Consider the following 24,244-nt stretch of genomic DNA (forward strand, 5'->3'; position numbering starts at 1 on the left):
CCACATCCAGAATTATTGCGCTATTATATCTGCAAAGTTGTTGACTATAGATTTTATACCTTGGAATAAATTTCAATCCATTCCATTCCATTACTGATGTATCAATATTTGATGTATAAAATTTTGGACAGATAACAGTCCTGCTGAGATTCTTTTACCGACAAATTACTAGCAGCTTCTATGAACGACCATAACCCATTTTAGACCTTGAATTTTCTTATAAGACAAACCTTGCACCTACTTCCAAGGTTTGAAATAGGACATTACGTCTTATAGCAGAAACTGCTAACAGGATCCAATTTTCTGTCGCTTGTTTTTTTGTCTTGTTGTTTTGTATGAATAGTAGCCCTTGTATATATCAAGTCGCTCTAAATATTTCAAAAACCAGCTAAAACGACAGCAAGTTGTACAATATTTTTATTCCGAATCACCAATTTAAGTAGGCAGGAGATATTCAAGGCTATATTTTGAATGTATGCAAAAACCGATTAGTAATAGAGAAGTATTAAAAGTGGTGGTCAATAGGGAGCCTAATATCTACATTTGAAATAAATACTTGCAGCTGGAAATGTGGAACTTAAAGGTCCATATATACAGATATTCTATTGTGTTACTCTACTGTATGTAAAAAAAAACAGATATCAGTCCTGCTAAGATACTTTTACCGACAAATTACTAGCAGCTTCTATGAACGACCATAACCCATTTTAGACCTTCAGTTTTCTTATAAGACAAACCTTGCACCTACTTCCAAGGTTTAAAATACAACACTACGTCTTATAGCAGAAACTGCTAACAGGATCCAATTTTCTGTTGCTTGTTTTTTTGTCTTGTTGTTTTGTATGAATAGTGGCCCTTTTATATATCAAGTCGCTCTAAATATTTTAAAAACCAGCTAAAACGACAGCAAGTTGTACAATATTTTTATTCGGTTATTCAATGTATGCAAAAAACCATTAGTAATAGAAAAGTATTAAAAGTGGTGGTCAATAGGGAGCATAATATCTAAATTTCAAATAATTGAAAATATATACTTGCAGCTCGAAATGTGGAACTTAAAGGTCCATATATACAGATATTCAATTGTGTTACTGTACCAAAAACAGTGTCAGAAAGCTGATCAACTGACCCTATTACACAACTTACTTATTATTACGAAAAAAAAAAAGAAAAAATACCAAATGGAAAAGAAAATACTACTGATCGGAAAACGTCTCGTCAAACTGCACCCACGGTTAGTTTTGGTTAGTTTCGTTGCATTGCTTACTCCAAGCTAAAGTGCACATTTCAACACATGTTGTCGATTTCTGTGCAACAGTGTTTATGGACAATCAATTTGCGAACAATGAAATCGACATATTTATACTTATAATGTATAAAAATATTCCCGAATAAAAGTTTAGCCGACATCCGGTTAGTCGTTACCATGACAAACTCCAATAGTATATGTACTAAATTGACTTTTGGGGATGACGAGGATCAGATTCTTAAAATGTTTCCCACAAAATAGGAGATTTCATGTGAGGGCTGAACTTGATAATGGAGGGACAAAAACTCGGAATTGTAGCTTAATAGACAGCGGAAGCCAGCTATGATGACTATAACTAAACTTAAACCTCGGAAATAATCACGAAGCTATTTTTAACGAGCGTGAGTTTTTCTCCTCATGTGGTCACCATGCATTTTTCCATTAAAAAAAACTTACAATAGTAGTCGCGGCGTTTATCGCGCGATCAGTTCTTTATCTCGGTTTGTTTGCAGTTCTACCCGGTTTGTGGTCGGCTGAAAAGCGCAGGTGATAAAAGACCTGATGCTGAAACACACACACACACACACACACACACACACACACACACACACACACACACACACACATACACAAACACACGACACAACGGTAAGACTAGATTTCAACAAACGTCGGGTTGCTCGTCCGCGTGTCGCTCTGCGCTTAGATAAATCGCAAATTTATTTTATTAGGCAAATGTAAGAGTGGCTTAACGGTAAAACCGCAACCCATGCCGAGGATCTCGTATAAATTGCACATGTGAATCGCCTACGCGGGCTGAAATCGAAATGGGAACGAATAGACCTAAACCAATCAATAGTGACTTTCGTGTTACAATAATATTGGGTTGCTATTATTTCACCACCCGAAGCGTTAGTCTGCTAGGTACCCCTGTATCAAACTAGAATGATGATTTGGTTACTGAGTTTGCCATGAAACTATGTTATTGAGAATCGTCAATCACAATGAATGAATGCGCACTGGATGTGAAAGAATGTCGCTAACAATCATAGGAATAAGAAAAATGTCTTGCAAAAATCTGTGCACGGATTGATCATTTCTGTATTTGAAAATCCTTAAATTCTACGTTCTTCCTTTGGGTATTTCCGGGCAACCATCACACACTCCTACTGCTACATTGTAGGCCAAATTGGAGAGAAAGAAAAGTATTCGACAGAAGGAAAAACTTCTGAGAACGAGAATTGTAAGAACTGCTATGAGAAGAATGCGTCTTGTAAAATAAATATATTTTTTATTTAGACAGAAGACACTTTGGTTCTTGGTTCAAATTAAGTATCATACTATCATACTACAGTAAATTGGCAGAATTCAGAGTTAAGTTATTAACAATAAATATATGAGTAAATATATAACAGATTCATACCACCACAACTCGCTCGCAGCCTCCACTGTATCACAGTGCAGCACACTGCTATATGTGATTTAAGTGAAATTATCGATGTTGTTATAAGAGCTTAAAATATTAAATCATGAGAAGATCGATGTAGAGGAGCTTTCCTAATTAGAATTGCAATCCAACTTCGAGATGGGGAATATTAGTAAACTTAGTAATACGACTGAATGAACTTGGCTATTTATTAATTATAATTTTAAATACCAAATCTAGAGGCACAAAGTGCACGTTGGTGGGTGAAATGTAGAGCCATGCTTGGAAAATCATTCCCTTCTCTTCGAAAATATCAATTAATTTTTACTGTAGTAGGGTCGCTATATAATGTAATAGCTATATATAGATGCACTCATGTTTATATTACTTTATGAAATGTAAAAAATGAAAATATTGATCTCCATTTATTGTTCGTTTGCTAAATTGTAATCTGATCCAAAGAAAAAAACGGGTACCCAGTATCCAATTTTACCTCCTTCATTTTATTGAATCTTTCATGTTACTTTACTCATATCGGCATTTCGGTATATTTTAAATGTACTCTAAGAAATTGTTAGGAAACTCCTTACAGTTTCCTCCTTAATTTTAGAATTAGATTAAAGAACTTGCGGTTAGTGGTTTACACGCCGTATATCATTTACTACTTTTACAGAATTCCGCAATTGTGTGCAAGAAAATGCGGTTTTGCGGTATTAGGATTTTAAGACACGTGGGTAATTCGCTTTTCGCTTTTTATTTGATGGAACGAAGTCGGATGAAATTAAACTTAGACCATCTTTTATAGTGTTTTTTTGCAATATTTTTCCGGCCCTACCATAAGAAATTTTGATATCAAAGCAAAATCATTCACCATAAAATTTATTTCTCGGTATCTGGTTTACATTTTGGTTACACAATCTCATATTTTGCATATTTCTTAATTGAAAATTTTAAAAAGTCGAAATGCATCCTTTTCTGAGAGATAGCCTCAGGTGATTTTGCACGCTGTGCGTTTAAATACACGCAAAAATAACTGTTCCTCACTCAACTCAATGTGAAATTAATATTTTTTCTGAATTATAGTCAACGAGCATTAATTTAAAACCGGACCATTTTCTTTGGAGTGGAGGGGAGCTGGATTTGAATGAACGCTCCTCAGTCTACATTCTACTGGTTTAATAAGATACTTATCAAATTATAACAAATCAACACAAGATGCAATTAATTGCCTAGTCAAAATATGACATATTCCTAGATATAACACGGCGCTTTCCTAATCCCCGCGATCCGATTTAGTCAGAATCCGCTCGCCCTGATATTATATCCAATTAACTTGATTAATCCGTAACAGACTCTCCATCGATGGCAATGGATCTCCGCTAATAAGACCAATCTGGTGGCGAAGATTTTCGTTTTTTTTATCCGGACGTTATTAAGAGTAATTATTACGTAATGAACTAGAAAATTACCGGAAAAGATGACTTCCAAGGTCATTGCGCGCCACTTTGAAATACCGATTTTAATTGATTTAAATGCTCAGATCCGATTTCAACGGTATGAAAAGAAAAGTATGTGCTAATTTCAGAGGCTAAAAAGCAAATCATGTCCTTACGTAATTTGGAATATCACCAATCTTCGTCTGATATGTCGTTTTCGCATGTTGAGAATCAAAAGTCAGAAAGAAGACTTGTGATTACTATATTCCTATACGTGCTGCTTGTAAATAAATCATTGTAGGATATCTATACTGCTCTTTCCTTTCGAGTGCGATGAATATTTATCTTTACTCTGCTTTTGGAGATCTTCCCCCTTCTCCACAAGCATCTTGATTATTTCATTTGATTGTGGAAAGGATAAGACAGTGCTCCCGAAACAAGAGCCAAAATTTGTAGATATAGTTTTTAATCGGTTAAGCGTCAGACTTTGGTGTATGTTTGGTAGCTCACTACTTTAATTTTATTAGTTTTAGTAAAATCGTTAATGGTTTCATGGACAGGTATTATAACTATCTTAACTCTAACTAATATTTGGTTCTACATAGTTCTGAAAGTAATCTAGTGTCACGATACATACACATACAAATATTGTAGTAGAGCAATGAATCGGGACATTAACGCAAATCGGTGAGAACGAATCGATAGCAAAATCTGCGTGAGGATGTGTGCTGCGGGCGCTGAAACACTTGGGAACATGATATACAGTCAAGGCCAATTCGCGAATTGGCATTATAAGAATATATAAGGTGGTCATAGACTCACGTTTCCTGTTGGCGTTATCTGATTGTTCCCTGTTTGTAATTGTCGGTTAGTATGAAAAATCGGAATATCTTTGAGATTTCTTTTCAACAAAAAAACTGCTACCAAATTAATTCCGTGCTCTAAGAACGCCAAAATAAACTGAAAAATTGTAACATGCTGGGTCCCGCTTTGGTTTCATTCGATTTTTAAAAAAACAACAGAAACTAATGAAAACGTGCAGAAATATTTAACCAACTTTTAAATTATTTATATTAGGCACCTCAAATTTATTAATATATACAAATCATCAATCATACTTTGGCTTCTTAAGATCTTATTTGTAAGCTAAGATGTGTGAAACTTTCTTTGGAAAATTACATTTCGTATTTAGTTTTGATCTTTTATGCTTCAATTACAGTGACACTCTGTATGATGGAGTAGAAGGTTTATCGTGTAAATGTTTCTTTGTCACAATGCCGTAAATTTGTGAATACATAGTTGGGTCGTATTGAAAACGTACCAACGACAAGTGTTGTGCCCACGCATAACCGAAGAATGTGAACGAATAATAAATTTTGAATCGCCGAGGATAGTTACAACTGTCATACTCACAAAAAGAATTACAGTTCTGCGGCGACGTTGCAACTCTCATCTTTGGGAAACTGTAAGGTTTTAGATCGCATTTATTCTGAAACCATTACACATGGCGGCGTTGCTTCTTAACACTTCCAAAAATATTAAGTAAAAGTTAAAAAAATTAATAACTCCTTTTTATGAATTCGCTAAACTTTTATGCCTAAGTTTTTGTAATCGAACTTTGAGATTTGAAGGTAACGTTAATTTCATATTTCGAAAGATTGAAAAATTTATTTTTTATTTATTATATTTATTATTTAAGTTTAAATGTTGCAGAGAATGATAGAGTTGGGGGGTGTTAGAAAGAGAACGAAAATTGTGCTTGTTAATGTGGTATGTGCTATGAAATGCATCTAAATATACTTTTGTTGTTTCAGGTGAGCCCGCAGTTTTTGTTCATGTCACTATGTTGGCCTTGATAGCAAAAGGTAGGTATAAAGACGTCAGAAAAGATTCATAGGCCATGTTGCATATAAATCAATGAAAATCCCTAAACACATATTTTTTACAAACAAAGGATGTTTAAATGGGCCAACTGAAATTCAATTGTGCAGAGTGTTCCAAAAGATCTGAAAGTTCTAGGGTTATCCTAAATTGTTTGTTTCAAGGGTAAAACGGTGTTTTTTTCGATCAAGTCATATCATCATCATCATTTTGCCGATTTTGATTATTTTGACAGATCTGTTTGTTTTAGTAAAAGGCTAATTCTTGAGCGCCTACCTTACTAAAAAAATCTATTGACAAATAATTGGTTGCCTCTGGGCACGTCACTGCATTTAATTATATGGATCTAATCACATTTGAATTAGTTGCTAGCTTAAAAGTACGCAATTATATGGACGAAAAACATATTTATAAAAAATATATCACCAATTTATATTTTTTAGTTATCGAATAAACCCAAGAATTACATTCTTACATGATCTATCTATATCATTGTCCGCTGGAATTTATAAATTTTTGCTTCAAAAGCTGTGGAAAACGATATGTGGCACAACATAAATAATAGCCATTCTCTCTACAAAAAAATCTAGAAATGTTGTGTTAATAATATTGGATGTCACATATTGGTTTAAAATGTTCTTTTTCAAGTCATGTTAATTAATATGTTGTATTAATTTTTGCTTCCTTAATAATGCAGGAAAATATTTTATATATATTATACAAGTGACGCCACAAACGGTCTGTATTTGTAGAAATGGATCTTAATGTTAATGATATCTTACAAGTCTGCAGACAATCTTGTAACAATATGGATTTTTGATTTTTTTTCGAAGAAACTTCCACAGGCTACTGTAATACTTTTTATAAAACTTCTGGATTCCTCCTGCGTCGGTTTTTGTTGACCCAAATTAGCTAACGTTTCGCTGACTTCTTCTTGACTGAAACTGGCTCGCATTTTACTCTGTACTTGCTTTTATATTGTTTGAGGAGGGCGGAGCTAAATACCATACCATAAACACCATTGAAATAGAAACTAATAACAACCCCCCCATTCTTAAAAAAAGAAATTTCTATAGAAAATCAGACCTAACATTGGGTCATTGTGTTTACAGAAAACCTACGGACACAGACCGATATCTGCCACATCAAGATATGGCCCAAAAATCATCGGTTATCAACTCTCTTGTTTACAGAGCCGTAAACCTATCTCAGCCCGAGTCATTGAACCCAGAATTAAAACACCTTACCTCTGTTCTTCTCTCAAACAATTTCCACATTAAAGATATTAAGCGTTCGATTACAAAATACACTTCACCACAACCTTCTAATAGCAGTGAATCCGAAAGCAATCTCACACTTGCACACTGTTGTTCTTCCTTATATTCACAACATCACTGACCGCATATCAAAATTTCTAGAGAAATATAACGTCAAAAACCAGATTTACTACTTGTCCAAAAATCTCTTAACATCTTCGATCCGTGAAAGACAAAATTCCAGTTGAATGCATTGGAGAAACCAGACGAAAAATATCAGCTAGGCTCAAAAAACATGAAAGAGCCTTAAGACTAAGACAAATAAACTCATCAGAAGTTGTCGAACACAATCACGAAACCGGTCATAAAATTTTATTGGATAAAACTAAAATTCTTGCATGTAATCAATTCTTCTACCAATGAAAAATCCGAGAGTCTATAGAAATCTATAAACAACCTAACAATCTTACCCGCGACTCAGCTCTCTACCTGTCACCGATATGGGAATCAGTCTTCAGAGATGGTATTAATGTCCTTCATTTAGCTCCGCCCCCTCAAACAATATAGAAGCGAAAATCGACTGAACAAAAACCGACGCAGGAGGAATCCAGAAGTTTTATAAAAAGGATATGGAAACATTAATGTCAAAATTATATCCTTGTGGGAGGTATTGCCCAAATTAACAACTTCGTAATCCTTTAATCTATGTAGTCGGAATTTATTCACTACTAATTACGGACTAATTACTTACTAAATACAGGAAATTTCGATTTTTAGCCCCGCTCACTCTGATTCATAACATACGGCAATTAAACCTAACTGTACTGACGTGGACAAAAAAACTTCAATTTCTGCGTACCTCACTTGATATAAACACACATACGCGATTTCCAACCAGCCGGAGTGCTCTTCTCTCCGGTCCGCGCCGAAAAAAAAATCAATTTACAACGACCGATAATGGTGCCCATTTACACCGTAAAATCTCTTCAAATCGAAATCGAACGGTTAATGCTGAAACCCGTTACAGAGCGAGAGATTCTTCTCTTCTCAATCCAAACGAGATATTCCACACGTATATGGTGCGCTGTGTTTTGTTTTTGTTGTGGGTCTGTGAGCGAAATTTTTCTTCCGATCTGTTCGGATCACACATTGGCGTAGATCGGTTGGTTTAGTAATTATAGCAGAGATCAAAGATGAACATGATTTGTCCCAGTTGGTATTGTAACCAATTAGTTCTGTTCTGTTGTATTTTCACTAGTTCTGAGATAACTGATGCTGTATACTGATAAAACCGGAGAATCAAAAAGGATTGCTTGATTCGTTCATACGCAACGTTCCTTGTGTTAGAGTTATGAATGAAATTCAATGACACTAAGAAAATTGAACTCGTGCCTACAAACCAGCATAAGGTCATAAAAAGAAATTTAATTTAAAATCAGCATTTCTACCAATTGCAATAAGAATATAAGAAACCAGAAATACTTCAATACTTGCATGTTTTGAAAGATATATTTTAACAAAAGAGAAATTATTAAAATTTTCTTCTGTTTCTCCAATATTCATGTCTGAAAATGGCACATTTTGTTTGTTGTAAGAAGACTTTTTAAAATCTTCCACTTTTTTTTTGCTACATATTTACAGTTACAATATTTTAACTTTTTATATGCCTCTTCCATTTATAAAACAGGGACGAATTCTGTCTTATGTTCTGTCTCTATCTTTTTCTGCATTCTTTATACTTTTTGTAATACATAAATGCGTTTGAAATTTTTACACTTTACGGAGCGATCTTATCCAGGGCCTCCTCTGCGAGTATCAAGCATTAATATCAACAAACGTATTGTTCCACGTTGTGCGTTTATAATATCAGAAATAAAAATTTTCACAAAAAACAAAAAGTACCTAATTATAAAGTTGTTAGTGTCTTAAAAGGCAGCTTAAAAGCGCCAGGGTCATTTTTTAAAAATTATAATTATTTTTGATCATAAGCGTGATGAGATTTATTTATTATTTCTCTATAATAATCTTTAAAAACTTGAATTTGAATGATTACCAGCTGCGAAAATCGCGGCAAGCGTAAGTTCAAAAAAAGTGTGTAGGTCAACAAATCTTCGAAACTTGGAAATTTTCTTTGTCTCCAATTCAACAGAAGTGAATGGCGCAATTAAAGGACAAAACACAGCTTTTCATCACTATTGCCGACTAAAAACGCTAATTAAAAGTCGCAACGGCGCGAATCTTATCCCTTTTTTGCCATCAGCTGATTGGAAACCGATCAACAAAACGCGTTTTTGCGCCACACAGGAGCAACAAAGTAATAAGTTAGTGTTTTCGATGGGCAGCGACTGTGACGTTATCCAAAGGTTTTTGACTTTAATTCGACGTTAAATTGCGAACGTATTTTAAAGAAAAGGACAAAAACCTTCCAGGTACGGTTATTTTTGTACAGTTGTTTTGTTGACGTTCCTCTACTGAAATGTTGATCGGGCTCTGTCGTAGAACCGCGATTAAATTTAATCATCATTTAGTTCTTCATTCAGACGCTCGACATCTACTTTCTTGACTTACATTAAGACTTTAGTTTTGGTTAATGGATAAGAGGCAGTTTCTTACAAATACTTACAATTCGTCTTAGTTGCTTTTTGTGTGGTTGGTTTATTTGTCTACTTGTTCGTTTGTTGTTTATCATTTTGGCTAGTCATTAAAATTGAAATAGTATAGGAATTACTTTCCTCCATGAAAAACAGTTTTATATCGTCATTTATGCACAGTATTAGATCATTAATTTCCTGACAGTCTCATTAAGGTTAGAGAATCCTTTACTTTAAATTGCCTCAAACATATTTCGCCTTTACTTTGGTATTGATATTTTGGTCATTCTAAAAAAAGTGCCTCATAAAATATCTGTTCGTTGTACAACTAATTAATACATAGTTAAGCATTCGTTTGTTTAGTAAGTATACAACCATACCAGGAGAAAGAAAGCTTAAAAATCGGAATAGATTTTTGTATTGATATAACAATAATAGTAAATTATTTATTGCTCATAAGATACAAGCTTTAACCTTAACATGACGCTAGATACTATTGAGTATAGGACGCTTTAGTTTAATAGCATATTAAATTTGAATTTGGGATAAAAAAGACATCCTAATTACAATGGGAACGTGATGATAACACTTAATTAAGCTTGAGTTGCGGAACTCCTCTGCTACCTTAAGTGTTATTTATTTTGCAAATAAGCCAGACAGAATAAAATATATAGTCCAAGACTGATTACAAAAATAAAGTTACCAAAAGAAGGGAAGAGGAGCCAAAATAATTACATTAATTGATGTTGCTTTTAGCCATAGCTTTAAACTTATTCAATGACCCAGGGACAATTTTCCACTAGTCAGTTAGACAATTTATAGCTGAACTCTTTCGATGTTTTAATTTTTGATTTCAGCAGAAATTATGTTATATAATTTATTTTTTTATATATACATTGAAAGTTTAAATTTTTTTTAATCTTCAAATTTCTTGGTTAGTTGAGTCACACTACTTTTCGACAGTATCCAAAAACACTTTAAGTTGTCGCCCTAAATTTTGTCCAATGGGATTGAAGATCAAGTGATCGCTATTTAAAAGCGGCTTCATTGCTGATTAGTTTATGAAAGCATATAGAAAGAAGTCTTTTACTTCTTACTTCAGTGCAATGAAGGTATTTTAAAGGTTCATATTTTCTAAAAGGTTCACAAAAATGAAACAGCACTGTATATGGCATCAAAAATCCATTTTGAGAAAGTGTCCTTAGTCCCTATTCCCATTTAAAAGAAATATATAGGGATGACATCCTGATTTGGGTCATTGTAGGTGCATTTTGTCCCAACCTTGCTCTACGTTTTCAATTGACCACCCTGTAAAATCTCACAATTATTGAATATAAGTGGACTGCGTCTCTTGTGAACTGTAGAGAAAATCGCCGTCAACTATAGCAATTACAAGCAAAAGTAACTAACAATTAAGGTTTACACCGTCTGACACCGTCTGTGAAACAATCGACTGATTAAACATTTTACTACATCCGCTTGCAACGCGAAAAAAAAAATTCGTTTTTAATTGCAATTATAAGTGAATCGGCTGCATGATGTCATTTGCGGCGATTGTGCAACAAGCCGCACTCAAATTAAATTCTATTGTTAACGAATTAGAATTAAAACGCGTTGCCGACCCAAAATATTATGCGCGATATTTGAAAAAATATCGGAATTTTATGAAGCAATTTATCTGGACTCAAATTTCGCAAGACCCACTGCCGAGATCTTCTTACGGTTTTACAGGTTCCGCATTGCATCCTACCATTCGAAACATCTATCTTCTAATAGATTTATTTCATAAAGAGTTCTTTCTTAACTATAATAGAAATCGGTTTACTGTTGATGGGTTGTTTCACCCTTCTATTAGTTGTTTAATTTGTTATCACATATACGGCGTTTACAAGTCTATTAAATTGATTGTACATGTTATCGCAATAGTGCGTCGGAGGTATTCTATCAATCAGATATCTCAAACGCAGAATGAATTTCAACATATTTATTTTCTGCCACTAGGTTTAAGCTAGGAAGGAAGTAAACTTGTCTGTGATCGTCTGAAATCGACTTTGTATTTCAGCTTTTTAAAGTTTTCAGCTAGAAATGGACATATAAACGAATCTTACAAAGCAACTTTTCTGATGAACCTAAATTAATTAATTAAAACACTTCTATAGAGGTGCGTTAAAGAGTTCCATCACTCTTCAATTTTAAAAATATTGGTGATATACGCCAAATACCCACTACATCCAATAACAACATATATGGGTTATGAGTTACGAGTTAAAATATCCTTACAAACGGCTTAATTGTCTTAAAAGCTATATTGAAAACTTGAACCACTATAACTGACGTATAGTCAAGTCAAGGCTTTATTGCTCCTTCGGTATATTTTGCTTACATTTCGTGGAACAATTATAACCACAGTCTTGCGTTCTCAATTAAATATCTTTAATTATTTATTATAAAATATTTTGAATTCTACGTGGTCTATGAAATTGGATACTTCCTTTGCATTATTAATAAATGCTGACCGCTAATTCAAACCAAAACAATTATCTACCAAAAAGCATTTTGATATTCAGAATTCAAATCACCCTTGACACCGACGTTGAACTGCTGACCCACTAACTGGATTGTGCGGTTAACTTCAATGGGGTTTAGTAGTTAACGATTGATGTGTATATTATATTTGTACGTTTGTCAGTTCAAAATGTAGTTACTGAGATTTTTGTAACTAAACATACTTTAAACGTAAAAACTTGAAATTTACAGTAACTAGTTGACAATAAGCAAAGAAGGGAAAATTTATTCTACAACCCCTCAATGACCTGATAATTAATAATAATAAATATCCCATTGCCTGCTTTGCTAATGAATTTCCAAAACGCATTGACACTTAGTTGGTAAGTTTTGAAAATTCATCTTAATTGTATTAAGAACAGCAACATTGATTAATTTGTATGATATTTCTCAGCTTCTTGAGTCTAATACTCTTAACTCTACCAAGTCACACCATTCCAATAAGGATTCGGTTCAGTTGGGATATCCAGAAGAAAAATAATTCTATAAAAGGCGACGTAAGCAGCGGAACACCAAAATGCAGGAACCCATAAAAGGAGCGAAAATTATCTTATTGCTTCAATTCCTACATGTAGTGTAATTTAGGAAAGTTTTTTACAAATGTATACTAAGTTAGTTGCCTTTACCCAGACGTCATACATTTGTAATTTGATAGATTTTTTAAAAGATTCGAACCAGAATCCGCCATACAAAGGAAGAAGGCAAAAAAAACATCCAGCCGATTGGATAAACGATAATGTGCGCTTTGAATTATTATGGGTTTCAAAAGGATGGTGTCTAGTAATTTAACAATTTGCCTAGCAGCGCGCAAAATGATGGTTCCCGTGAGAGATACCGCTTGGTTGGGACTGCTCGTTTTGGCGTTATCTTTTTCTTTCTTATAAAAAAATATTACGTGAACCATGGGTGGAATGCTAGATAATATGGTTTTGAGGAAATCAAACTTTTCTGTCCCATTGTCTGAATGTTTAGAAGCTGGGGAATCAAATTTAGCAATTTTTTCATTGCTTTAGTTATTTTGGTTGTATAAAAAACTTATTGTATAACACTTACGACCAACTTGTAATATCATCTTTGAAACATTTGGTACATTATATAGGTTGTGCAGCAATATTATCTGAAATTTATTTAGGATTAGTTTGGAAGTTTCTGCAATAAAATTAATAATTTCCTTTCAAAATATCTCAAACACTCTGTCCTAGCTTAAAATGATTTATTTTTTTCTGACGCCCGCACGATTGCTGAATTAAAAAGGTTGAAAGTATTATGCAAGCCATTATTAGCAACATTTGTGGCCTGTTTAGAGATAAAAGTAAATAACTAATGATGCTACCCAAGCAACCTACAACAACAAATTATATTCTATTGTCACGCTTCCAAAATTGTGGGCAGTGAAAAATCGACTTCGAAAAACAATGAACTTTTGGAACCATCCCACACCACCTTCATGGTGGGTATTTTTGCATCACATTTTTCGGGCATTTTTATTTGTCATCCTCCCAATAATAACACAAATTTAAATAGAATAATTTTTGCGTAAAGTACTTTGTGAATATAGTATATTGTATATAGTATACTCTTTATTATAGGTATATTGTATTATATAAATTCAATTTTTTTTTTCTAATTTGATCTAAATTTGGAATATTACTCGTTCATTTTGTTCACTTTGTCTCCTGTTTTTAGTGATACTCTTAGTGTTGAAGTTTAAAAGTTTAAATCAAATGTACGAAAATTGTGCAAAAAGATTTTTTAGCTAGATTTTGTGTTATTTTGTCCTTTACGTTTTTTCGTCGCGCTTAAGTATTGGTCGCTTTTCACATGGCTCCCCAAAATCCAAAGGATTCGGAGTACCAGAGGTCGACAATTGATATTAAAGAGTGCAGACACTCAAAAACCCAATTGTCTCATTCTGTCCATAGTTAAGAACTTGATGCAATGAAATTTTCTTTTAGACAGGACACGAAATTTGTGAAATTATGATCTAAAAAATGAGTTAGTTCTTCTTGCAAAATAATTTATTTTGTACCTTTATCATCATTATTGTAGTTTTACCTGCATTAAATGTTTTAACCTTGAAACTAGTTTGTAAACTTGTGAAAATAATTTTATATTTCTAAGATCTCAACAATTTCGTAGCACTTAAATTCGGAAAATGTAAATAATAAAATGTTTAATAATAAAAAAACGTTTATTTATGGAACAATTTTCACAAAGCGGGTTAGCTCTTAATAGAAAAATTTTATTGTGTCGCAATTCATTAGAAAAAAGTAACTAGGATTTTTGAGGTAACAAATTATTTTAAAATTTTGTTGTTTTGTTCTCGCCAGTGAGCGATATTTTTGAAAATTCGAATTAACATTAATTAATTAAGAGGCTATTGACTATGACTAAAAAAATCATCAGCCATTGGATAAAGTCATATGTTTTGATTCAAAATAACATTTATTTGTTTTATTTTTATTTTCTTTTATTTTCTAAATATTTGCTTAAAATACGAAAAATCAATCCTATTTTGTCAAGTGTTCTCCGCTAAAGCCTTAAGCTTGCCATACTTAACTGAACACCCATCTTCAGATAACATCACACGACGCTGCAGAAAAAAGTTATTTGTCGAAGACGAGAACAGTAAATCTTTGCGGTATTCGTCGACCGATGGCATTTTTTTTCATATCAGCAGTCTTCTAGGTCTATCCTTACACAACGAAGACCACGTGACACTGCAGGATTGACTCGATCAATTCCAGAAAACAATTAGCGGCGAGATTAATTGTTGCGCTAGCGCTAGGCGCAGTTCTCTGGTATCAATGGACGTGCAAAGGTTGTCTAATTCGATAAATTCCCTGAGAAATTTCTATCGTTGCGTGCATTCTAACCATCTCTTCAACTCTGAGAGTAGGAAGCGCAAACTGCGATGCACACATAAATTGTGCCTATTATTTTATTATTTACTTTATTTAACTAGTGTAATATTAAATTAAGCAACTCTAACAATAGACACATAAATAAATGTGGAAATAAAAATAATTACTCTAATATATGATCACCTGAGTATAAAAATAGTCTGTAGGTAGGCGCTCCAGTTGTTGAATACAGAATGATTTTTTTTTATCATTCAAGAAATTTGTTTCCTTTTATCCATTGCTACAATAAAATAAAAATCGGAAACACAAAAACCATGACTTCACAAAATTTTACAAATTGCTAGGAAATCATATTGCACCAAAAAAATTGTGACCCTCTAAAGAATTTTCCGAATTTTACAAAAAAATAGTTATTTACATATGTTTGTAAAGCATTTTATTTTTTATCGGTTTAATGCTTATTGCCTTATTCTTGGTTCTAAATATTAGGAAAAATACTTCCCTGGGATGTTATTAGAAAGCGTCACATTTAAAAGCAATTCGATGAATTGGACGCCTAGTTTACGAAAGAGGAAATGCGATAACAGGGTTTTTGGCAATCAAAATATTATTCAATTTCAGAAACGCAGATTGAGTTTGGAAAAAAAGATGTTAATGTCAGCATTTTTTAACTGAAAAGTCAAGATTTCCAATGGTTATTTACAGTACAAAGATATACCATCTATCCAATGGGGGGTAAAAATTTAAAATACATTTACGATAATACCTTTAAGCTTCTAGTCTCTATAGATTACTATTGTTGTAAGTGTATATATTATTTTTCAGTGTCTTTTTTCTGTTCGCTCTGTATTTTTTCTATCGGGGTTGATCTCAATTATTGAAACAGTAAAGAAAATTGTTTATTTTTTCTGCAAAGTTTTTTTGTACATCCATTTTTTGGCTTCCCTCTTCTCCAGACAGATTCAAGGCAAGTTGTGTATACATGTTTTTTCGCATATTTTCCTGGAAACCACGGTGAAACGCCCAGATTTTCGTGGTGGTCTCAGTCGTCAACCGCTAAAACATACGGACTCGTCGACGACATATGTTATCCTTAACTTTTCGTCACTGGTAACTAAATCCACACGGCGACCAGGCCTTATACAACGATCTCAAAATCCATCCATTAAAGACTTTTTTGCGTGCTTCCTTCTTGGAAGAACGCCGAGAATAGTTGCGGTCGGGTCCGTTGGTTTATCTGGTCACGTGTCCGCATATGGGCAATGGTTGCATATATATATTTAATGCAGTCGGCCTCTGCGATTTGTAGTGTTGCCGCCGCTTATTCATGAATACTGCATGGGCATTTTTTAAACCATGGAATAACGTTGAACGTTTTTATGTACTTACCTTCTGAGTTTTTTTTCATAAAGTGCAGCACACTAGGAATGGGTAAACGAAAACTGTTTATATTTTATCCGCCGACGCCTCGTTTTTGGCAAGGATTTTGTATAATTATTGAATAATTTTGCAATGCCTACCAAAGTGCATTATTTTTTGTTTTTGTGTTTTTTTATCGTTAAGTTTGTTAAATAGCAACTGTTTTCAAAAGTAGACATTTTGTATGTGTTAATTTAATTTTTTCCATTATAGATACAGGATACAGGACCGGACGACGTTTGTTTCGATCTTCTTTATCTCTTTAAAATGAAAGTAATTAAAAATATCCGAAAACCATAAAACCCAAACGAAAAATATATGTCTTCTGGAATACCAGGCTTTTTTAACAAGTGACAGCTAATTTTTAAATGTTTTGTCTATCAAAAAAATTAATTTATTTTTTTGTTGCCGCTTGAAATATATTCCGAAGTTTCTATTTTATTTTTATTTCGTTATTCCTAATGTTATACTATGATTAAATTACTTTTTGGGTTCTCCTAGACTTTAATCTGATACTGATGCCTATTATATTTGAACTGCTATTATTTTTTAGCAAGCTAACCAAAACTAAATTGTGTGAGTGCATTGCAAACGGGTAATTTTGAAGAAATTTTTGAAAATAATATATAAACACACACAAAAATTAGGTTGGACAAAACCCTTTGGTTAGAATATGTGTTTCACGTCGTTGGAAAGGTATCATATATATTTTTTAAGAAATTTAAGGGATATTAGCATATTTAAAGACGACCAAATTTATTTGGATACAAACCTTGGGACAGAATATGATTTGTGCCACTTCATTGAAAAGGTTATTTTCTGCAGTTAAAAAATACTGGAGTGTTTTGTAAGAAATTTTAATTTTTTATCGGTAACTCGTAAATGGGACATTCTGTATAAAAACTTTTTACATTTTTTAATTCACATAGAAAGTTGCTTTGGAAATGTTTTTCAGGTTACAAAGTTTTGATTAGTTTTTCGTTTCAACCGGTGCCTCACTTTTTCGTCCGCATAAAAAATTAAATAACGTAGTCAACAATCGTTCGTCAAACAAAAATGATAAATAACTCGCGTCTCAGCGAACATAAGTAACGGAGACAATGCGTTAATGATAAAAAGGTAGTGAAAGCGGCATCATATACCCACATGGCAATAAAATGGAGATAACAACATACCAGAATGTGGGTGTCTGGGAAACGAACGCAAAGAATTTACTTACATAATCATCGTGAATAAGGTCTATGTTACTGGAACACTCATTGTCAAGGTGTTCTTCATTACACACCGGCTGCGCGATGGGTGATTTATACGGGACATAATTTTTTTAATTGATTCATTTCTTTACGTTTCTTTAACATTTTATTCGGGTAGCGAAATGTGATTTATTTTAGATCGTTTATTAAGTTTTATTTAAAAAATTGAGGTTTTTGAATATTGAAAGATGAATCCAAAAATATAACTCCTAACATAGACCAGTGGAGCACTATTTTATTTACAAAGAATTATCTAAATTCCATGGAAATTATTTGGAAAATAATATATCGAATAATTTAAAATTGTTTTGCATGTTTAAAAAGCATCGTGCCTTTTAAAGAAGCGTTCGAGCTAAAATTAAATAGGAAAGACGCCTCATAATATTCATCAAAGCTTTAATTCTTTATCAACACTTGCGAATCACTCGGTATATTATTTAATATAAACAAAGCTGGATGAATGACTTTCGGATACCGCATTTTTATTTTTGTCATTTACATAGCAATAATTTGGAAAAGATATTTGATATAATCTATGTAGAACCGATAAATAATAGTTCTTGGAAACTGATTTATTGATTTAAGATTCCGGTACATTTACGGACAACTTAATTATACTCCTTGTGCCACTTTTCATTTGAACTCTTTGTTTCAATATACATATTTATTGATATTTCTAGTGTCTTATAAACACAAATTCTACGTGATTTTTGGTAAAAAGCTCATAGAAATATTGAAGAAGAGTGGCGAGCGTCTTACCCTTTGACCTCCAATTTTTTGTGAGGGACGCCTATGGACTTCAATTTTATTTTGCGATTTCTTAACAATTATAAGATCAATGGATAGAAACATCAGAAATTTACTATAATTTATAAATTAATTATAATTTACACAAGAGCTTAATAATATATTTTGTATTTGATTTGCTGTAACCGAAATTAATAAGATTGCGGTTAAGAATTTTTACGGAAAATAGATTTATGTCGTCTACTAAATTGTTTTTATTTTGTTCCAGGACGCGCCATGAAGGCGTGGACTCAACTTCTCGAGCCAGGCGCTCTAGGCGCGATTTGTTTGGCTCTAACACTGTTAACCGTTAACGCTGGTAAGTGTCTTCGAAAATAATGTGATAAACGTTGTAGCGCTTGAAAATACAACTATTTAAAAAAGCGAAAATTTCTGGTGCCAAAATCCAAATATGGACTTAAACTGATAATTCTGACGACACGGAGCAAAAAAAAAATAGAAATTTGCCGCCAAAATTACTTTAATCTTTTTCCCAGACGGTTTCAATATATTCGTTCTAAAAATGGCTTCAGTGTAAACGTTTACGTGATTAGGGATCTCTATTTTTAACCTAGATCAACCCACAAAGCCAATTAAAAATTCCGGGCCATCGTCGCTTGACCAGCGAAGTCCAGGTCAGTTCCTGCAAAATCTAGAATACGAAACAGCGTTAACAAAACCAACCGGAACACAAATGCAAAACGATCTTTGAGTCAGAGCCGATTTCAAAACAACAAACTATTAAAATCAAGGCTGGCGTCTGTTAAAAATCCTTTTGTAAACCAGACCGCGCGTTAATTTTTGAGGTTAGTTGGTTGGCTATGAATACCGGGCGGCTCGATAAAAACCGATATCATAAGATAATGCAGTGCCACTGTAAATAGAAATTTTCTCTCACGGCTCTAAGAAAATTTCTTACCACTGCACATTATATAGTACAGTTTTGCTTGATAGTTGACTTACATTTTTTGGATCGTATTCGATTAAACCATCTTCTAATTATTGTAACGTTTTCTTGGTCAGAGTTTCGATGACCGCTCGTGTTGTATTGAGTGCTTTCGTATTTTCCATGTAAAACGTTGTCCGAGAATAAATGATTTTTACTGATGTTATTTGGATGCAGATTTAGAAATTTTTCTAGGGAATCACCAACAAATTTCTAATTTAAAATCTTCATTATCGAAATAATTTTTGGAATAAAATTTAATAAAATTACATTAGTTTTTATCCAAGAATTTAATCATCATTTGATGTTCCTACATGATCTTTGAAAGTAAACACCTTAAGTTTAGAGGTTATCAAGCACTTTTTGTAGAATTAACCATATATTTAAACCCATAAGGATATTCATGCTATTCATAAAGTTCTAAAGAGTTTATAGCTACTAGATTTATAGATGCGATATCTATGCTAATAATACAAAATGTGTTGAAACCTCCAACAAGAAATGTTCAGAAGAGTCATTCAATGTGCGCATGTGCAAATATCGTTTTGGACCAATAAGACAAAACGGCATTTAAAAACCAAAATGGCCGCTGACAATTCGCCAATTTGGCAGTTTTCAGTTAGTAACATTTTTACAACAGTATGTTATATGCCCAGATAGCGTTAAACGTTCAGAGAAAAACGAGCTAAGGGTGGAGTGGTCATTGTTTAGCAGGCTAGTGTTCCCTTCTATAAGAAAACATCAAACCAAAACTCGAGGAGTATCAATTTTTACCGTGCTTGCGGCCACTATATAATTGCGTACTAAGATGCTAAAATTTTTGTTTTATTAACTTAATAAACTAAATTATTTCAGCAATGTAGCCACATTTTTTGCTGTTTTGTTTTGTGTAATAATTGATGGTGAAATATCAATTTTTGCACTAGTGGAAGTCAGTTTTCGCGAGACACGGTGTATCGTCAGCCATGTGAACCAGTAAATTACGCCCGGTAGACACAATGCAACAGATGTAATACACACAAAGTATCGACGGCGTCGAGTGAATTGCTGATCAAATAAGACACACATGTCGTGAATGTTAATAACAAATTGTTTTAGGAATCGCCCGCGCATAACTCTTTCATTGATGGATGGACGGATTCATTGAGTTGCCGTTTCGCTAAGTGCATCGTTTTTGACGTGTCTTGCGGCTATTTTTACTTTACGCGGAATACCGGACCCTACGCGTTGCAGTTTCATGCATTATTTATTATATTCGGAAAACCTTTCGCCTGTTGCTAAGCGATATTAAATTGTCGATGTACGTTTTGTTGTGATCTGACATTATATCCAAAAGCCAAAGGACCATATAACGTCCACCAATTCAAAAATTATTTTATCGCCATGAGTATGGGCGAGTGCCCTGTATCGTTTTGCCCATAGGCATATCGTCTTTTATATTTACATGAATGAAGCAGTCTCGCACATGATGCGCCTGACAAATTTAAAATAACATTTCAAGAAGAATATAACCATTTTTCTTTTAATAATCTCAACACATGAGTTACAAATACTAGCCAGTGTTGTTTATGAAATGGTGTGATAAATTTTGGCCTATATTGTCATTGGTTGACCCACACATCTCTTCAGATTTATATACTAATTATTTTTTTAAATCTATTTTCTCAGATTATGGGGGTGACGATTTTCCGAAGGTGGCTCTAAAATTAAAAAAAAAACTAACATTAGATTAACAGTAAAACGCAAATTTCGCATTTCTAAGGCTATCCCTGTAAGTAAAATTAAAATTTCATAATAAATAATAACATGCAATAAAATTATAATGGTGGTACTACTGGTAGAGAAAGTTACATTCAAAATAATTGATTTTCCTGCCTCTAAAAAGTTGAAAAAAAAGCGTTTATTTATATTTATTTATAATTTAGTAGTATATATCAATGAATCAATTTGTTGTGGCGCGAACAAAAAAATAAGATATAACCATAGCCAATAAGAAGAAATCTGTCGATACTTCTTAAATGTTACTTTACCTCGTTGGTCTGAAATATGCTATTAAAATTTTATCGAAGACTGAGACTGACATCAATTGGCATTCGAAGCACTCTGTCCATAAAAACGAGACATTTTTTAAACTATTTTAAATATTTTGTGAATAAAGTTCAGAACAGGTTGATAGCAACTGGAAAATCCGATTCTCCGATAAATTTGCTTAAATTACCCGAAAAAGAAATTAATTCAGCAATTCAATCGACAGAACATTCATTCCACTGATTAATATTTATAAGAATTCAAATATTTTGACTCGAGATTAAATTTAGAACGATAAGGTATCTTTCCTTTGGTCGCGTTACTGGCAATACATTTTTGATATACGCTTCCGTCGCTAAAAAGCGTTCTGGAAGAACGAAAGACGAGGCGTTTTCGAAACCCGTTTCTCTATTTATCTGCTAGTTCTTAATCCTAATGATAATAATTGGTTTAAGCGCTTCCTCGCTCGTCTAACTGTACACTCTATTACAAACAATTAGACGCTCTTAACGCGGCATTTATGTAAAAAAATGCAGATTCGTTTTGAAGAAGATTAACAATCACTTACAAATGCGTCCTTTCGCTGCATACGTTTGAATTCATAAACGTCGATGATCACTAATGATTGACTTTTGTTACCGTTAGAATATGCACAGGGCCTGCGCACGCAAAATATTAGCGGCGGGGACAATTGAATCCGGCACTAAAGAAATAATGTAAACTAAAAAAAAGTAAAAAAAATGGATTCAGTTAGTGCCGCAGCGCCACCTATAATGTATACATAAAAACATAGTAAATATATCAAAATCAACAGTAAGAACTCTATGAGTAATTAGAGTCTCCAATAAAAAATCTTGTGCTACTGTTGTAAAAATACGACAGCACAATTGTTGTAATTGGATATCTTACTGTCACACTGAACATCGGGATACCTATCAATCACAACCGAACGTATATTTGAACGTATTAACATGACGGTGTCGACTTGCAGCTAATACTATCACTGAAAACATTATTTTCTGGTGGTTGAATTTATATAATTTGCAATACTCGTATTAAAATGACTCGAGAATCCAGCCTATCGCCGTCAAGATCCACTGGCACGACACTCATTTTATACGTTTGGAGCCTTTTTCTGGACAGTTGTAACGGGCATTTTTGCCATTTGTGCTTAGACCACGGCATTAAGGCATTAAATTATATGATGTCATTTCAATAACACCCTGTATTCTTCAAGTATTGCAGATTGGTCGTTTCATTAATCGTTAAGTGGACATCCTTGCCTTTAAGGCCTTAGCCGTAAAATCATCTCAACAAATTTTAAATACACTGTCATAGATTTGAATAGTTCAACTGTAATTTAATCGTAATTGTGTAAAATAATTGAAAGAGCTTTATGCGACTTGCAGAAAGCTTTATCAAAATTCCTAAATAGTTTCTGGACTGAACGTGAATTTTTATTTTTAATTAGAAGGGACATATGCAGGATATTTAAATTTAAACAATTGAAACGTTGCAATTGTAAATGAATTTAATCTTTTTCAAATTCTATACAAAAATTAAAATTTGATTTTTTATTTTAATTACGATTGAAATTTTATTTTTAGGCCAGATACCGATACGCTGATATCGCAGGATATGACTGACCTTGTAAATATATGCTTGATATATAAACAATTAATATACAATAATTGTAGATGGTAAAGTCATTTATAAGCTAATTTAAATTATTTTTTATTAGAATCTATTGCCCAGCAGTTTAGTTTTGGTCAGCTAGGCGAAAGAATTCGAAGCATCTCCTCGTAGTTTCTATCTTGCTTTGTTTAAATCTCCCAACATAATTAAAGCTGGTCGCTTAGTAATACCCAATCGGCATGTCCGCGTGCCTGCAAAATTCCTATTTCGTTTCCTCATTTCGTTCTGAAAATTGCCGGCACCAATCAAGCATTTTGTTCGTCTATCAGAAACATTGGCCCACAATAGACAATAACAATTAATTAACGAGCAGATAAAATTATCACAATGATACCAATTTTCCGCTATCCGTGGTCGTTCGTCCATCGATCCTCGAGAGTCGTGCACCCGTAATAAGCAAACCAGCAACAACGGCAGACGGTGTTTAATGCCGTATTACTTCAAGGTTTTGTCTGTACGCGAACGAAAGTTAGACGTCAGTGTCTTGAGGAGTCAAGTGCACCAGTCAGAAGTTCATTAACTTCTCATTTCATTATGAAACGCAATGATTTGTGAAGGTAGGCACAAAAAGAAGGCTCACGCACACTCTCGCGCGTTCGCGGCAAGATGCGCGGAACGATCTTTTACAGATTTTGCTTTCAAATGGTCTCTACAAGGTGGCTCTAAAAGTAACCCGGTGTTACCGGGTCGAGATTTTATTTTAATCTCTGCCAGCTTCATTTGCAATGTTTTTCATGATATGATGAACATAGTAAAAAAACTCCTGCGCAATCGAAATGGGTAAACAAAAATTGCGGCTCAAAAATAGATCCAATTTTTCCGCTATTGGGTTATTGCAAATAATAATAA

At 33.4% G+C, this 24,244-nt stretch overlaps 1 protein-coding gene across 3 annotated transcripts in view; it reads left to right on the forward strand.

Moving 5' to 3' along the window:
* LOC132703297 (titin-like) overlaps nucleotides 1-24,244 on the forward strand; it is a 91,332-nt gene that overhangs the window by 46,216 nt on the left and 20,872 nt on the right. For 2 of the 3 annotated variants that reach the window (XM_060672457.1, XM_060672456.1), the window contains exon 2: nucleotides 18,956-19,045. In XM_060672457.1, coding sequence (XP_060528440.1) covers nucleotides 18,964-19,045 — 82 coding nt within the window. In that variant the 5' untranslated portion in view covers nucleotides 18,956-18,963. Of the gene's footprint in view, nucleotides 1-5,925; nucleotides 5,977-18,955; nucleotides 19,046-24,244 lie in introns of all 3 variants that reach the window. The other variant, XM_060672455.1, reaches the window with a different exon arrangement.

This window comes from Cylas formicarius, unplaced genomic scaffold, assembly GCF_029955315.1.
Source record: "Cylas formicarius isolate icCylForm1 unplaced genomic scaffold, icCylForm1.1 PGA_scaffold_6__28_contigs__length_40554024, whole genome shotgun sequence".
NCBI classification, from domain to species: domain Eukaryota; kingdom Metazoa; phylum Arthropoda; class Insecta; order Coleoptera; family Brentidae; genus Cylas; species Cylas formicarius.